Genomic DNA, 18,359 nt, shown 5'->3' with positions numbered 1-18,359 from the left:
CCTGCATGGCGTTAAGTGGGAAGACAGGTATTATTTCGCGACCAGGCTAACTTTCGGCTCCAAGAGTAGCCCCAAGAGGTTTGATATCTTCGTCGAGACTTTAACCTGGCTCCTACTTAACAAGGGCAGATGTCCAGTAGTCATTCACTATTTAGATGACTTCCTCACCATCGAACCACACCACTGCACACCAAGCAGCCTAAGTCACATGCTCTCTGTTTTCAAAGATCTAGGAGTCCCTGTTGCCCCAGACAAAACAGAAGGTCCCAAAACCGAGATTACTTTCCTGGGTATTACACTTAATTCCGTGTCTATGCAAGCCAGCGTCCCCCAAGAGAAAGTAGACAGAATTCTCTCTTATATCAACATCTGCACATCACAAGGCTCTTGCACCAGGAAACGGCTACAGTCACTACTCAGGTCACTTAATTTTGCGATGAGAATAATACCACAGGGTAGATCTTTAATTTCCAGAATTCTCTCTCTCCTTCACTGGCTCCCTGACGACGACTCCACAACCTCTTAGATGAACCAGCTTGCAGATCTTATAATGTGGCATCTATTTCTGTCATCTTGGAATGCAGGTCGCTATTTGTCCCCCCTATTTCTCACGACTCCCCGGTAGTTTGGACTGACACATCGGGTGCCATAAGCTACGCAGCTATTTTTGGTAACGAATGGGTGTACGACTCTTGGCCACTAGAGACACTAGTGAACTTCAATACCACCTCCGCACTATTCTAAGTATTCCCATTCGTAGCTGCTGCTCACATATGGGATAAGGATGGGAGTGGACAGTCGGTCAGGTGCTTCTCAGATAACATAGCGGCATGTGATATTATTAACAAAGGCCGCTATCAGTCCCTTGCCATTATGAAATTGGTTAGGAGACTTACCTGGCTATCATCAAACCTACAATTCTGTATCTATTGCATTCATGTGCCTGGTGTTCAGAACAACGCAACTGGTGCTCTCTCACGCGCTAATTTACAGGAGTTTTTCAGAATCCATCCATCGGCAAACGCACAACCCAGACAACCTCCGAGCTTCACAGACCTAATCATGCTTTAAATACCCTCTTACTCCATAGTAGGTCGCTCGCACAGGCTGGTTTGTCTTTTAATACAAAAAAAAGCATATTCAAGAGCATATGATTTGTTTAACCCCTTAGGGACCAAACTGGAATAAAAGGGAATCATGACATGTCACACATGTCATGTGTCCTTAAGGGGTTAAAAGGTTTGTTCGTGATTATTGTGTAATAAATGTTTTTTTCCGTAGAAACCATGGTCGCATTTACAACTTTTTGCCACATTTCTCTTAAATTAGTGTACAATACAATCAAACATTACTTAATGGACATACTTAATGGGCATACAGTTATCCCAACAAACTCAATTTCTAGCATCCTACCCAGTTAAAAGTGTCCTCAAAAGGTGTTCAGAGACTAACAGTACATAATCCCATTAAGAGACTTCCCATAGACAGTACACTGTTTAGGAGTATCTCTGATGCACTAGACAAGTCCCCTTTTGAACAAACCACGAACCTAATTATCAAGTCCGCGGCTTACATAGCCCTCTATGGTTTCGTAAGACCTAAATAATTCGCTGTAGAAAAGGCATCCAACTTTAAGTCATGCCTTCAGCAAAAACACCTAATTAAATAACAGGACCACTACATTTTGTCAATTACCCATACCAAAACGAGCCAAACTGGCCCACCAGTAGAGATTAAATATTATCCTACCTCTACCAAATGGTGTCCAATCCACGTTTTGGATAAGCTAGTGGAATCCCAACTCACTTCCAACCCTGATTCTCCACTGTTGGCCATTCAAGGAAAACCCCTAACCACCAAACAATTCATACTTTACATTAGTACGTTATTACTCCAGTTAGTACATGACCCAATCCTGAGAAAGAAATAAGATTGGCTTTCCATGAAATGTCTAAGTAATGTTATGTTTAAATAAATGTTTCTGACTTAATTCTCACTTCACCTAGGTGGGCCCTCTTTTACAGGTCTAACCTCACGTCAGTTTCTGCACACCTCAACTGACTTTGCTCTTACCACATTTTGCTTCTTTCTTATTATTTCATACGTTCATATACAAATACATATATATACAAAGTTCCAATTGCTTGCACTCCAGGATAGGGAGTTAGAGCCCGGTGCTTAACAGCCAAATAATAGAAATGTAGTAATGATAGCACTGCAAGGACTTCAAAGAAATAAATTGTGAAAAACTTAGCTTTTATTCAGGCATCTGCCAGTCGTACATCAACGTTTCAGTTCTCTAATGGAACTTTCGTCAGGATCCTGACAAACCTTGGATTTCTTTGGAGTAATACTCAACTGGAATAATAAAATCCGGATGCCCGGCAGTAATAATAAAAATATAAAATAGTAGCAAAAGCGTAATAAAAAAGTAAAATGGCACAGTCAAAAAGTTAAGAGTAGCCAAAATACTTTTATTTAACAAAATATAAAATATCCATAACGTGTTTCACCTTTAGGGCTTTCTCAAGTGGGATATAAAAACATGCCTGGTAGAATGGGGAATATATAGGAGACAGATAATAAAGCAATAACAAATTTGGTGCCCAAATGACGTCATAGGTAACAAGTTAAAATTCTTACATTTCAAAAAAGGTTATACATATAGATAATATATTCTATAAGGGACTTGTGATTATTATTTGGCATTTAAACAAGGGTTTTAACATAGTTAAAATCAGGGTTGAAATTAGTCATGTGATCGGTAGCCATATTGGATACCAGGCCGCACCTCGTGACTCTCCATAATGCAATATGGGACATGTAGTAGGTGCAGGAGTATGGTAAAAGTGATAAGGAGTTAGAGGGGGGAGTGATTTTCGTCCTAATGTAGTTTTTCCTCGAGCGGACCATGCAGCTTGGTAGAAAGAGGGTGGTATGAAGGAGGGGCATGGTGATCGTCCGTGGGACATTTGCAAAAAATTAAATTAAAGTCTAATGTGGGCGGGCCAAGCCACTTGGGTAAAGGAGTTGGAGGAGGGATAAAGGGAGCATGGTAATCGGACGTGGAAGGCTGACAGATAGAAGAGTTATGAAAATTAAAAAAAGATAGTGGGAGTAATTTGAGGGTGAAGGGAGTTAGGGTAGCCTACATAGGAATGCTAATTAGATAGAAGAGAGACTATATGCATAAGAGACATGTATCTCACCATCGTGTGCGTGGTTATGTGGGGGTGTTATATGCAGATGAGTTGGGGTAGGGGAAGTGATAGTCATATTGAGAGGGAAAGGATCATAAACTTATAATAGTGCTTATATTGGAAAGGGAATGGGATTTACATTATATAATAATAGCAATAACAGGTTATGAGTTTACAAAAATACATGTGTTACATGCATAAAACAGAATAATAATGCAGGAATAATAAAATAAAAGGTAATAATGCAAATAAATATATACTGTGGGGATATTTATGGGCTAATAATATTAAACAGATGAGAATTACCCACTATTTTAATTCTCAGATCCCAAAGAACGTATCGTTTATAAGTGAAATGTATATCATATAATAAATCACAAATTGTTATAAAAATAGATAATTTATTGTGACATTTTAAATAATAATAATGAGTAACATGCGTAACAATAATCAATGAATATTCAGTATAAAACAATATGCAATACAAAGTGGCAATTTATGCTTCCACTGGTTAACGTAGTTTAGAATCTACAACATAGCTGTCAAGACTGATTTACGATTCTTTCACAGAGAGAGAGAAAAAGTTTCACACAGAGACAGAATTCCTCAGCGTGCAGCGTAAAGCCATAAAAACTTTCAGCTGGCAGTTAGAAATAGACCTCTTCTAGGGATTTAAGATCTATTCCTTTGTAATTTTAAATAAAATAACATTTCCAGTCATTAGTCACTTCCTAGATCCATTGAAATAAAAAGGAATCTAACATGTTCTATAAGCTGATATTTAATTAATTTGTCTAACAGATATTTTATCTTATTTTAGAGCAAATCAATACAGCTGAATAAATGTCACGATATGCTAACATGTGATATGTCACATAAATACAGAATTAGCGTTTTATCTGCAGAATAAAAGTTTAATAATGTATTTCTTATTACTAAGATTTCTAAATATGGAAATCTGATCGTGATTTATTCAGTCATATATAATTCTATTAATTTTAATTAATTTTAATTAATTAATTAAATGGCAGTATATTTACCAGTTAAGTAGATATTTTCTCATCAGATATTCTCAGGTAGCTAAGTGTCAAGGGTCTCTTTCTCTGCATGGAGTGTAAGAGTTTCTGAGTGTCATAGGCCTCTCTGCATTGTCCCAGACTCTTTGCATTTATCTGCCCCCTCTCTGCATCTCTGAATGCTCGGATGCTTGAATCTCAATCTCCCCTTTCTCTTAACTTTTTAAAGGGAAATTTTCTTTGTTCGTCAGTGGCTAATTACCCAATGGGAACACTGTGGGTGTGGTTCCTTTCTAGGTAACCATTTTAGTATTTGGGCTCTAGATGGCAGTCTTGTCCCACTAAACATACCTATCCAGGAAAGTGTTAACTTTTCCTGGTGGCTATTTTGATGTCATTTTGGCTTATCTGTATAGTGCCATAATTTTAAGTATCCTTTCACTTCAAAGGGTCTTTCTCAGACTATGTGTCTCCATTTTCTGTAGTAATTCCTAATATGACAGTTTGTGAACTAAGTTTCAACTTCCACTCACAATGGGACTTTGTACATATATAAATAAAATTTAATTATTTAATCTTCTGTCACCTATGTCTGGGTTTAGAATTTATTCTATTCCATTAGCATTTTAGACAGTCTGTCCATCCCCCTGCTTTCATTGTATCACTGGGTTGTTTATACTACACATTCCATTCAGCTCGGGCAAAGCGGTCAGTTTTACAGAAGGGATAGAAATTTCGTGTCTCTTTGTTAACTTGAAAATAACAAAATGGAGTCTGGTCTGTTCAAAGTGAATTCAGAATATACACTTTGTATTTCTATCATAGCACAAAATGTCTGCCGATATAAATACCCTGACAATACACGGATTATAAAATGTTAAAAAGCTCAAAGTATGCATTTAAACCTTTTGGGGCAAGGGTTTTTAAAAGAAAACCCCCTATACTTTTATTTTTTTACCTAATTTTTTCTTAATATCTCCACCTCTCCAAGGGAGTTTTCATTTTTGGATCCCTATACATTTTAGATATTTTGGATTGTTTCCATGTTTTAAAAAGTGTTTGGATACAGAGTGGTTAGGGAATCCTTTTATAATATCTTGACTGTGCTCCACCAATCTGGTTTTTAAGCATCTCAAAGTCATGCCAACATATTGTAAGTCACATGGGAACTCAAGTAAATATATCACATTCTTAGTATTGCAGAATATGAGGTCTTTTATAGGGTAGAAGTTTTTTGTGTTATTAGATGTAAAATGCGTAGTTTGGGACTTTATTTTATGGTCTGAAATTTTACAAACTTGATTGTGATAAAAAAAAGTAACATTTTTGTTTGAGTGATCTTTCGTAGAATTTTTGGTAATAATAGATTTAAAATTACTCTAAGCCTTGGTGCTCACTTAAATAAGGTCCTATTCCCAAAGGGCCAAGAAAATTACAGATAATATCCAATCAAGGAGCACAACCATTAATATGAAAACAATTTATTGAAAGAGATATCAAATCCTAACAGCCCATCAAAAAGACAAAAATTATAATAAAAGAATAGTACCAGAATAAAAAAATGCGTACCAGAATAAGTGAAAAAATAAATTGGCAAGCCCCCAACGTTTTGGCAGAAGATGCCTTTATCAAGGGAGCCTGTTGTGAATGAGTAAAATTAATCTTTATATACCACACTAATACAACCCATGAGATACATCTGAATGTGATGGGTGGCTACCCATGATGATTGGGATCCCAATCATCATGGGTGGCTACCCATCACATTCAGATGTGATGGCTGTAAAAAAATATCTATATATTCAGATAAATTGGACAATGTGGAATCTATCCCAGAGACAATGGGTCTATCTGGAGAGTTTTCCCGATTTTTGCATCTTAGGTAGAAAATAAATAACAGGGATTTTTGGGTGTGGTATATTTAAATAGTCAAATCCCTTTTATTGAGGATCCAAGATTCGAGACCCACAGATAAAAAAAAATAAGTTTGTCTTTAATGAGACGGGTGGGATCTGAAGCAAATTTTTCATAAACTGTGGGGTCATTTAATTGTCTTAATGCTACATTTATGTACATCGTTTTAGGAAGTATAACTAGACCACCCCCTTTATCCGCTGGTTTTATGATGATGGTGTCATCTTTCTGTAGTTCTTTAAGGGCTGTCTGTTCTTGAGAGGATAAATGGTGGTGTTGGTGTCTATATTTTTTAAATTTATTAAGATCGTTTAGCACCAGTTTTTCAAATACCTCTTTGGGACCGGACTTAAAGCTAGACAGATAAAAATGTTATTTTTTTCTTCAAATTGGTTCTTACTACTGGATGTTCAGTTGGAGGAGTGAAATTAAAAGTATCTGTGTCATTTTGTAAAGTGTCTTGCAATAGACTTATTTATGAAGAATCTTTTAGTGTGGCCTTTCTTACAAAGTTATTAATATCTAAAAAGGCTTGGAATGGGTTAAATTGTGGGGGGGGGGGGGGGATTTAAGACCTTTACTTAAAATGGAGATCTAGATGGAAGTTAACATTTTCTGTGACAGATTAAAAATACCATGATCTTTTTCTTTTAAAGGAGTTAGTGCCTCTCTAGCCTTTCTCTTTTAAAGGAGTTATATAGATATTATATTACAGCCATCAGTTAAAGTTATGAAATCTTATCCAAAGGAGTCTATGACTCTTCTTCTTAATTTTATTTGGCACTCAGACTACATTTTTGTCACCAATGATGTACAATCACTATATTCAATTATCCCCCATCAAAAAGGGTGTGAAGCAGTTTTTAACATTTTAAAGGAAGAGAAATGTATCCCAGAAGAACAGATTAATTTTATTATACAAGGGATCAACATAATTTTAACTACTTTTGGTTTTTAGATTCCTTTTATATTCAAACACAAGGTGCAGCTATGGGAACTAGATTTGCCCCTAGTTTTTACAAATATAGGATATCTACTAAATAAGTAAAAAGTTCATATAGTGTCATAACATAATTGCACTTATATAAAGTGAGAATTCAAGGTTCAACTCACAAAAGTGCAAAGGCATACGAGCACATCAAGCAATAGTGTTCTCTCTTCAATGGGATCCTCTTGGAAATCAGGAGTACATGTAAAAATAAGCAATAAAAACCATAGTGCAGGACTGTTAAAAATTAAAATCACTGCTTTATTAATATTGCACTTACAAGAAGTAAAAGGTTTAAAAGCCCATCAGCAAAAATCCAAAGAGTTGGTGGCATGATACCATGAATTCCTTAACCTCCTCAATATTGATCTAGCAGGATACAATACAGCATAAGGTAATATTGTATCCTGCTACATCAATCATGAGGAGGTTAAGGAATCATGTTATCCTGCCACCAACTCTTCGGATTTTTGCCCATGAGTTTTTAAACCTTATACCGGGTGCGGCCCTGTATCCAATATGGATGCCGATTACGTGACTAATTTCAACACTGATTTTAACTATGTTAAAACACTTGTTTTAATGCCAAAAAATTATCACAAGTCCCCTATATAATATATTATCTATATGTATAACCTTTTTTGAAATTTAGGAATTTTAACTTGTTCTCTATGACATGATTTGGGCGCCAAATTTGTCATTGCTTTATTATCTGTCTCCTTTATATTCCCCATCCTACCAGGCATGTTTTTATATCTCCACTTGAGAAAGCCCTAAAGGGTTACAAAAAGGGAGACACCAAATGGTGCTCACTGCATAAAAAGATAATAGGAGTATAAATATCAAAATGTTTACTCACATTTATTTAAACAGGCGGACTACTCAATGAATCAGACATGAGTGGTATAATCCCCACGTTAGATTTCTTTGGAGTAATATTCAATTGAAATATTAAAATCTGGATGCCAGGCAGTAATAAATTAGTTACTGCCTGGCTAAAGGTGAAATACATTGTGGATATTTTAGATTGTGTTAAATAAATGTATTTTGGCTACGCAAACTTTTGACTGTGCTATTTTATTTTTTTATTATGCTTTTGCTACTATTTTATTACTGCCTGGCATCCAGATTTTAATATTTCAATTGAGTATTACTCCAAAGAAATCTAGTGTGGGGATTATACCACTCATGTCTGATTCATTGAGTAGTCCGCCTGTTTAACTAAATGTGAGTAAACATTTTGATATTTATACTCCTATTATCTTTTTATACAGTGAGCACTATTTGGTGTCTCCCTTTTTGTAACCCTTTTATGGTCTACACATTGCTGTGAAATTCACCTCTTCACATATCCTATAAGTAGGTATTGTACCACTGTATGCCATTCATACTAGAGCTGATTTTAGTTCAACCACACGTGAGTAGGACTACATTAGACCATATGTTTTAGAATACTAACTTTTATAGTCCTTATTGCACTATTACCTTTTCTTTGTTCTCACATACGGATTCCAAAAATTGTCTCCATCCAGTCCCTTCAGAGAATATCCACCTCAATCAGACTGTTGGTATTCTCTCTGGCAAGTTTTACATTAGGACTCTTTTCCGCTACTGTTTTTTTATTTTATTTGTGACTACCAACCATTGATATTGGATTTTTGTATATATATATATATATATATATATAAATGTATATATATATATATATATATATATATATATATATATATATATATATATATATATATATATATATATATATATAAGCTCTCTTCCTTATATATTTCAAGATATTGCTCTCAGTATATTTATATACATTTTTTGCCTGGTGCAAACTCTCTCTCTTTGTATTTTTCGTATTACTTCTGTCAGTAGGGCACAGAGGGAGCCCTATTTTAGGTTTGCTGCCTTTATTACACCATCCTTTATTACACCATTCTTTAGTGCTGTTTCCCCTATCTTGCATTATCTTAGTCTGGTTTTAGTGGACTAAATTTCAGTATATTTTAGTCAATTAAATCTCCAGTAGATTTTAGTTGACACGACTAAAATATAATGGGTTTAGTTAAAGCCTCTATCCGTCTCTTACCCAGCCCCTCTGTGTCTCTTTGTGTCCTCCCAGCCCCATCTAGGTGTCTCTTTTGCCCCTTCGACAGCTCCTCTGTGCAGTGTTTATTTTGTCAGCAAATTTCCATTTAGTTTTAGTCATAGTCATTTGACTAAAATGCGATTTTAGTTTTAGTCGTATTTTAGTCATCAGAATTGTTTTAGTTTTAGTGTAGTTTTAGACAACTAAATCTCAAAAATTTTACTCAACTAAAATGTATTAAACTTGTTAGTGTACAAAATTAAAACTGATTGGAAGGGGTATGGCCCTAAAAAGCACTGTTGAGTTTTCACATGTGATAATCATGCCCCTGCCTTCTACATGCCTTCCACTACCATTTTCCTGCCAAGCCTAGTCCTTTCCCAGCCCGGTGGGCATGTATTTCGGGGGGATACTGTTGCGGTACTTACCTGAACCATGAGCCGGACAGGGTCCTCTGCTCATGCCACATGCAGCACTCCTTCATCTACACGAAATGCGTGTGGCTCAAGCTCTTAACATCCTGAGCGGGCCGCGTGTACCAACCATAATGATCATAACTCAATCCCATATAAAGATAGCAAATAAGAGAGTTATGTACTAAACAGTTATTAGCCAGCCCAGAACAAGTTTTCCAGGTAGGTAATGTGTATTCTCTGCAAATTTGGTGCCTGACGCCAACAATTATAGCATGCTGGCGCCAGAATGCCAATGGCAGCTTGTTACCCCACCTCCCCATGGAAATGCTTACTTTTGACTGTGATATCTTATATGCCTCCTGATGGTTATGCATCAAAAAGAGTCACTGGCAGATTGTGAAGAAGCATGTTAGGCTTTACTTGTTTGGATAAACAGCAAACAGCTATAACATATCAGTTACTTAAAATAGCAGCCAGCAGGGTGACAGGTAAAAGGTAGAGAGACATAGAGCAAGTTAAAAAAAAATACAAAGAATTCCTTCCTGTGAGTACCAACAAGTTCAAATCATATATACACAGTACTCTGAACTGCACAGCGCCATCTACAGCTCAAGTGCTAATTATATACATGTTATGCAGTACATACTATTATTGTATTTCCCAACACCTCATATATATGTTCCTAGAGTCACCACTAATTTCACCTGTTTCTACAGAAATATAGAATATTAGCTTTTTGTCATAGCAAGCTAAAGTACTGTATTTTGCCAAATTTCAAGATTGATAAATATCTTGAATGATATCTAGAATTTTCCTCTCAATACCAGTAGACTGTCCACATTTATGTTCACAATTTTTGGCCAGTTTCCATTTGGATTTTTAATAAATAAATAAATACTTTCATTTTCATTTTGTTTTGATTCTTTTAAATGCATGACCTATAAAATCTATAAAATACGTGAGCGCCAGTTCAGCCTGGTGTCCCTGTCACATTGCAATCCATTCCATAGAGAGCCAAAGGTATGATTACACATTCAAACTTTTAGAAATGTTTTGTAATAAGTGAACAGCAAGTGTTTTTGTGAAAGCAAAACATTAGTATATGAGTTAAATTATGTTAATAATGAACTACTGTAAAAATATGAACTATATAAACAATATTATATTGTATAACATATTATAACAATATTATACTATATAAGCAATATTTTTTTTAAGAATTTAAACAATTTAAAATATAACATTATATATCTTCAAATAACAATCCAGTGAAGTTACTGTAATAGCACAGGTACTGCGATTCCCATTCTTTTTTTTAACAGACAGCTGTTATTCTCTTTGTAATTGCAGCAGGAAGTACAACAAATAATGACAAACAGACTGTATATTAATCAGTGACATTCAGGAACTCTAGATTATCACACACTCATTTCCCTGTAGCTGGAGAACCTGGAACAAGCAGAGAGCTCAGTACAAGGATCACAAGAAGGCAGCCAGTTACACAGTAACACCTGGAGCTCAGTCTGCAGCTCACACTCAGCAGGATAGATGTTTCTCTCACAGGGTTTACTCACCTGGACCCTACTCCTGTCAGTTCTAGCAGGTAGGAATCCACCGGAGTGCATTATGGGATAATAATGCTTTATGTCCCCTCTATGTATGTACAGTATGATGGGTTACAGAGACATGTAGGTGGAATACATAATGATAGCAGATAGATCTGTGTTATATTGACCATTAAAAATTAAATTAATATCTTGTCATTTCTCTCCACAGGTTCTGTATCTTCTCTGCAGACTGTGAATGGGGCTGAGGGAGGGTCGGTAAATCTGACAGTGAGTCTAACTCTTCCTCCACTTGAAAATCGTCTGGCTATATGGACTTCTGCTGTGAATGGAGCGATGGTTACAGCTCTGGGTAACAGTATAACTTATGCTGCTCCTTGCCAAGGGAGATGTGAACTGTTTCCCGATTTAACTCTCCGACTGGACAATCTGACATTAGCTGATCAGGGGGATTACTCTCTGACTGTATCTAATACTGCTGGTGGAGCACCGACAACGGTAACAGTCCGTCTCGCTGTTTACAGTAAGTGCCATAATAAGGTAGAGCTTTATCACTAATGCAATACTTACAATAACTTTATTTCTTGTTACATGAAGGGGATTCTCTGCTAAACTGCCATGAATCGCTTTATTCAAAGTGTAATTCACTGTTGTAATGTGGATATTAAAGCAACATTTTTTTATTTTATTTTTGCATATGTCTGTGAAAATATACTGTGCAAGTTTATAGTTGTTTTTTTTTTTCAAACACCAAGGAAAAAGTCTAAAATGCATCTTAGCTCTCTTGACTGATCAATATAATGTGCACTAATACAGTCAATAATTATCATCTACATTTATTTGCTATTTTTACAAATGTTTTTCTGATACTGATGCCTGCTCATTAAGGCAGAGTAGCTCATTTGACGTCAATGGGTTTAGACTGGCAATGTGAATTGGGTATCATCACTCTTCTCCTAAGACTTCCAATGTGCCATGTCATCTGCCATGCTGGCATTCAGGAGAAAGAAAGGAATGTAAGAATAATGACCTAAACCTGTCTTGACCATATTCCTTTTTTGATCTGTCTTCAGCTCCTGGCAATATATTCAACCAGGAAACTGCTGCAGGAGAGGAAACAATGGGGGTCTATGGAGCATCCCACACTGCAGGATAGTGATGTACCGAACTGTCCGCCGGCGAACAGTTCCTGGCGAAATAAGCGTGTTCGCGTTCGCCACGGCGGGCGGACACATGCGCAGTTCAATCCGCCCCCTATTCGTCATCATTGGGCAAACTTTGACCCTGTGCCTCTCGGTCAGCAGACACATTCCAGCCAATCAGCAGCACTCCCTCCCTTCCACACCCTCCAACCTCCCTCCCAGCATCCATTTTCGATTCATTCGGAAGATGCATGCTTAGTGAGAGGAGGGAAAGTTTAGCTGCTGCTGATTAGATAGGGAAATTGATAGCTATGCTAGGGTATTCAGTGTCCACTACAATCCTGAAGGACTCATCTGATCTCTGCTGTAAGGACAGCACCCCAAAAAGCCCTTTTTAGGACTATAACATCAGGCTGCTTTTTTTTTTTTCCTGTGTAATGTAATTGCAGGTGCCTGCCTGCCAGCTTCTGTGTGAGGTTCACATTGGATACTGTGCCTACTTGCCCAGTGCCACCACTCATATCTGTTTTAACAATAGGTTAAGCTTTACATTTAAAATAAATATTTTTTTTCACTGTAATAGAAGAGCAGTTGCCTGCCTGCCAGCTTCTGTGTGAGGTTCACATTGGATACTGTGCCCACTTGCCCAGTGCCACCACTCATATCTGTTTTAACAATTGGTTAAGCTTTAGATTTAAAATAAATAATTTGTTTTCACTGTAATAGAAGAGAAGTTGCCTGCCTGCCAGCTTCTGTGTAAGGTTGGATGCCTTGCCCATTTGCACAGTCAGTGCCACCACTCATATCTGTTTTAACAATTGGTTAAGCTTTAGATTTTAAATAAATAATTTGTTTTCATTGTAATAGAAGAGCAGTTGCCTGCCTGCCAGCTTCTGTGTGAGGTTCACATTGGATACTGTGCCTACTTGCCCAGTGCCACCACTCACATCTGATCTCTGCTGTAAGGACAGCACCCCAAAAAGCCCTTTTTAGGGCTATAACATCAGGCTGCTTTTTTTTTTTCCTATGTAATGTAATTGCAGGTGCCTGCCTGCCAGCTTCTGTGTGAGGTTCACATTGGATACTGTGCCTACTTGCCCAGTGCCACCACTCATATCTGTTTTAACAATAGGTTAAGCTTTACATTTAAAATAAATATTTTTTTTTCACTGTAATAGAAGAGCAGTTGCCTGCCTGCCAGCTTCTGTGTGAGGTTCACATTGGATACTGTGCCCACTTGCCCAGTGCCACCACTCATATCTGTTTTAACAATTGGTTAAGCTTTAGATTTAAAATAAATAATTTGTTTTCACTGTAATAGAAGAGCAGTTGCCTGCCTGCCAGCTTCTGTGTCAGGTTGGATGCCTTGCCCATTTGCACAGTCAGTGCCACCACTCATATCTGTTTTAACAATTGGTTAAGCTTTAGATTTTAAATAAATATTTTTTTTTCACTGTAATAGAAGAGCAGTTGCCTGCCTGCCAGCTTCTGTGTCAGGTTGGATGCCTTGCCCATTTGCAAAGTCAGTGCCACCACTCATATCTGTTTTAACAATTGGTTAAGCTTTAGATTTTAAATAAATATTTTTTTTCACTGTAATAGAAGAGCAGTTGCCTGCCTGCCAGCTTCTGTGTGAGGTTCACATTGGATACTGTGCCCACTTGCCCAGTGCCACCACTCATATATGTTTTAACAATTGGTTAAGCTTTAGATTTAAAATAAATAATTTTTTTTCACTGTAATAGAAGAGCAGTTGCCTGCCTGCCAGCTTCTGTGTCAGGTTGGATGCCTTGCCAATTTGCACAGTCAGTGCCACCACTCATATCTGTTTTAACAATTGGTTAAGCTTTAGATTTTAAATAAATAATTTTTTTCACTGTAATAGAAGAGCAGTTGCCTGCCTGCCAGCTTCTGTGTGAGGTTCACATTGGATACTGTGCCCACTTGCCCAGTGCCACCACTCATATCTGTTTTAACAATTGGTTAAGCTTTAGATTTAAAATAAATAATTTGTTTTCACTGTAATAGAAGAGCAGTTGCCTGCCTGCCAGCTTCTGTGTCAGGTTGGATGCCTTGCCCATTTGCACAGTCAGTGCCACCACTCATATCTGTTTTAACAATAGCTTAAGCTTTAGATTTTAAAGAAATCATTTTTTTTCACTGTAATAGAAGATCAGTTAGTTGTCTGCAAGCGTCTGGGTGTCAGGCCTACTTCAGCGTGTGCTCTGCAGACCTGTGCCAGCGTGCTTTGACAGTTGCCAATCATATCTGGTGTCTCTTTAGCGTGCTTTTACAAAGAAAAAAGGTTTCCAGTGTAAGCTAATAGCAGACAGTCAGTGTCCTTCAAGCGGCTCTGTAAGGCCTTCCTTCAGCGTGTGCCCTGCACAACCCTGCCAGCGTACTTTGACAGTTGCCACTCATATCTGGTTTCTCTATAGCGTGCTTTTACAACCAAAAGTTTGTTTCCACTGTAATAGAAGAGCAGTTGCCTGCCTGCCAGCTTATGTGTGAGGTTCACATTGGATACTGTGCCTACTTGCCCAGTGCCACCACTCATATCTGTTTTAACAATTGGTTAAGCTTTACATTTAAAATAAACATTTTTTTTCACTGTAATAGAAGAGCAGTTGCCTGCCTGCCAGCTTCTGTGTGAGGTTCACATTGGATACTGTGCCCACTTGCCCAGTGCCACCACTCATATCTGTTTTAACAATTGGTTAAGCTTTAGATTTAAAATAAATAATTTGTTTTCACTGTAATAGAAGAGAAGTTGCCTGCCTGCCAGCTTCTGTGTCAGGTTGGATGCCTTGCCCATTTGCACAGTCAGTGCCACCACTCATATCTGTTTTAACAATTGGTTAAGCTTTAGATTTTAAATAAATAATTAGTTTTCATTGTAATAGAAGAGCAGTTGCCTGCCTGCCAGCTTCTGTGTGAGGTTCACATTGGATACTGTGCCTACTTGCCCAGTGCCACCACTCACATCTGATCTCTGCTGTAAGGACAGCACCCCAAAAAGCCCTTTTTAGGGCTATAACATCAGGCTGCTTTTTTTCCCTGTGTAATGTAATTGCAGGTGCCTGCCTGCCAGCTTCTGTGTGAGGTTCACATTGGATACTGTGCCCACTTGCCCAGTGCCACCACTCATATCTGTTTTAACAATTGGTTAAGCTTTAGATTTAAAATAAATAATTTGTTTTCACTGTAATAGAAGAGCAGTTGCCTGCCTGCCAGCTTCTCTGTCAGGTTGGATGCCTTGCCCATTTGCACAGTCAGTGCCACCACTCATATCTGTTTTAACAATTGGTTAAGCTTTAGATTTTAAATAAATATATTTTTTTCACTGTAATAGAAGAGCAGTTGCCTGCCTGCCAGCTTCTGTGTCAGGATGGATGCCTTGCCCATTTGCAAAGTCAGTGCCACCACTCATATCTGTTTTAACAATTGGTTAAGCTTTAGATTTTAAATAAATAAGTTTTTTTCACTGTAATAGAAGAGCAGTTGCCTGCCTGCCAGCTTCTGTGTGAGGTTCACATTGGATACTGTGCCCACTTGCCCAGTGCCACCACTCATATCTGTTTTAACAATAGCTTAAGCTTTAGATTTTAAAGAAATCATTTTTTTTCACTGTAATAGAAGATCAGTTAGTTGTCTGCAAGCGTCTGGGTGTCAGGCCTACTTCAGCGTGTGCTCTGCAGACCTGTGCCAGCGTGCTTTGACAGTTGCCAATCATATCTGGTGTCTCTTTAGCGTGCTTTTACAAAGAAAAAAGGTTTCCAGTGTAAGCTAATAGCAGACAGTCAGTGTCCTTCAAGCGGCTCTGTCAGGCCTTCCTTCAGCGTGTGCCCTGCACAACCCTGCCAGCGTACTTTGACAGTTGCCACTCATATCTGGTGTCTCTATAGCGTGCATTTACAACCAAAATTTTGTTTCCACTGTAATAGAAGAGCAGTTGCCTGCCTGCCAGCTTCTGTGTGAGGTTCACATTGGATACTGTGCCTACTTGCCCAGTGCCACCACTCATATCTGTTTTAACAATTGGTTAAGCTTTACATTTAAAATAAATATTTTTTTTTCACTGTAATAGAAGAGCAGTTGCCTGCCTGCCAGCTTCTGTGTATGGTTGGATGCCTTGCCCATTTGCACAGTCAGTGCCACCACTCATATCTGTTTTAACAATTGGTTAAGCTTTAGATTTTAAATAAAAAAAATTTTTCACTGTAATAGAAGAGCAGTTGCCTGCCTGCCAGCTTCTGTGTGAGGTTCACATTGGATACTGTGCCCACTTGCCCAGTGCCACCACTCATATCTGTTTTAACAATTGGTTAAGCTTTAGATTTAAAATAAATAATTTGTTTTCACTGTAATAGAAGAGAAGTTGCCTGCCTGCCAGCTTCTGTGTTAGGTTGGATGCCTTGCCCATTTGCACAGTCAGTGCCACCACTCATATCTGTTTTAACAATTGGTTAAGCTTTAGATTTTAAATAAATAATTTGTTTTCATTGTAATAGAAGAGCAGTTGCCTGCCTGCCAGCTTCTGTGTGAGGTTCACATTGGATACTGTGCCTACTTGCCCAGTGCCACCACTCATATCTGTTTTAACAATAGGTTAAGCTTTACATTTAAAATAAATATTTTTTTTTCACTGTAATAGAAGAGCAGTTGTCTGCCTGCCAGCTTCTGTGTGAGGTTCACATTGGATACTGTGCCCACTTGCCCAGTGCCACCACTCATATCTGTTTTAACAATTGGTTAAGCTTTAGATTTAAAATAAATAATTTGTTTTCACTGTAATAGAAGAGCAGTTGCCTGCCTGCCAGCTTCTGTGTCAGGTTGGATGCCTTGCCCATTTGCACAGTCAGTGCCACCACTCATATCTGTTTTAACAATTGGTTAAGCTTTAGATTTTAAATAAATAATTTTTTTCACTGTAATAGAAGAGCAGTTGCCTGCTTGCCAGCTTCTGTGTGAGGTTCACATTGGATACTGTGCCCACTTGCCCAGTGCCACCACTCATATCTGTTTTAACAATTGGTTAAGCTTTACATTTAAAATAAATATTTTTTTTTTCACTGTAATAGAAGAGCAGTTGCCTGCCTGCCAGCTTCTGTGTCAGGTTGGATGCCTTGCCCATTTGCACAGTCAGTGCCACCACTCATATCTGTTTTAACAATTGGTTAAGCTTTAGATTTTAAATAAATATTTTTTTTCACTGTAATAGAAGAGCAGTTGCCTGCCTGCCAGCTTCTGTGTGAGGTTCACATTGGATACTGTGCCCACTTGCCCAGTGCCACCACTCATATCTGTTTTAACAATTGGTTAAGCTTTACATTTAAAATAAATATTTTTTTTTCACTGTAATAGAAGAGCAGTTGCCTGCCTGCCAGCTTCTGTGTCAGGTTGGATGCCTTGCCCATTTGCACAGTCAGTGCCACCACTCATATCTGTTTTAACAATTGGTTAAGCTTTAGATTTTAAATAAATATTTTTTTTCACTGTAATAGAAGAGCAGTTGCCTGCCTGCCAGCTTCTGTGTGAGGTTCACATTGGATACTGTGCCCACTTGCCCAGTGCCACCACTCATATCTGTTTTAACAATTGGTTAAGCTTTACATTTAAAATAAATATTTTTTTTTCACTGTAATAGAAGAGCAGTTGCCTGCCTGCCAGCTTCTGTGTCAGGTTGGATGCCTTGCCCATTTGCACAGTCAGTGCCACCACTCATATCTGTTTTAACAATTGGTTAAGCTTTAGATTTTAAATAAATTTTTTTTTTACTGTAATAGAAGAACAGTTGCCTGCCTGCCAGCTTCTGTGTGAGGTTCACATTGGATACTGTGCCTACTTGCCCAGTGCCACCACTCATATCTGTTTTAACAATAGGTTAAGCTTTACATTTAAAATCATTTTTTTTTCACTGTAATAGAAGAGCAGTTGCCTGCCTGCCAGCTTCTGTGTGAGGTTCACATTGGATACTGTGCCTACTTGCCCAGTGCCACCACTCATATCTGTTTTAACAATAGGTTAAG

The 18,359-nt window shown here is 37.7% G+C and overlaps 1 protein-coding gene across 1 annotated transcript in view; it reads left to right on the top strand.

The window, feature by feature from the left end:
* LOC134576785 (pregnancy-specific beta-1-glycoprotein 8-like) overlaps positions 1-18,359 on the top strand; it is a 174,476-nt gene that overhangs the window by 119,682 nt on the left and 36,435 nt on the right. The window contains exon 3 of the mRNA XM_063435487.1: positions 11,400-11,711. Coding sequence (XP_063291557.1) covers positions 11,400-11,711 — 312 coding nt within the window. The remainder of the gene's footprint in view (positions 1-11,399; positions 11,712-18,359) is intronic.

The sequence above is a fragment of the Pelobates fuscus genome, chromosome 11, assembly GCF_036172605.1.
Source record: "Pelobates fuscus isolate aPelFus1 chromosome 11, aPelFus1.pri, whole genome shotgun sequence".
In the NCBI taxonomy this organism is placed as follows: domain Eukaryota; kingdom Metazoa; phylum Chordata; class Amphibia; order Anura; family Pelobatidae; genus Pelobates; species Pelobates fuscus.
Note: the sequence above shows the minus strand (reverse complement) of the source record. Positions and strands in the feature narration are given on the sequence as shown.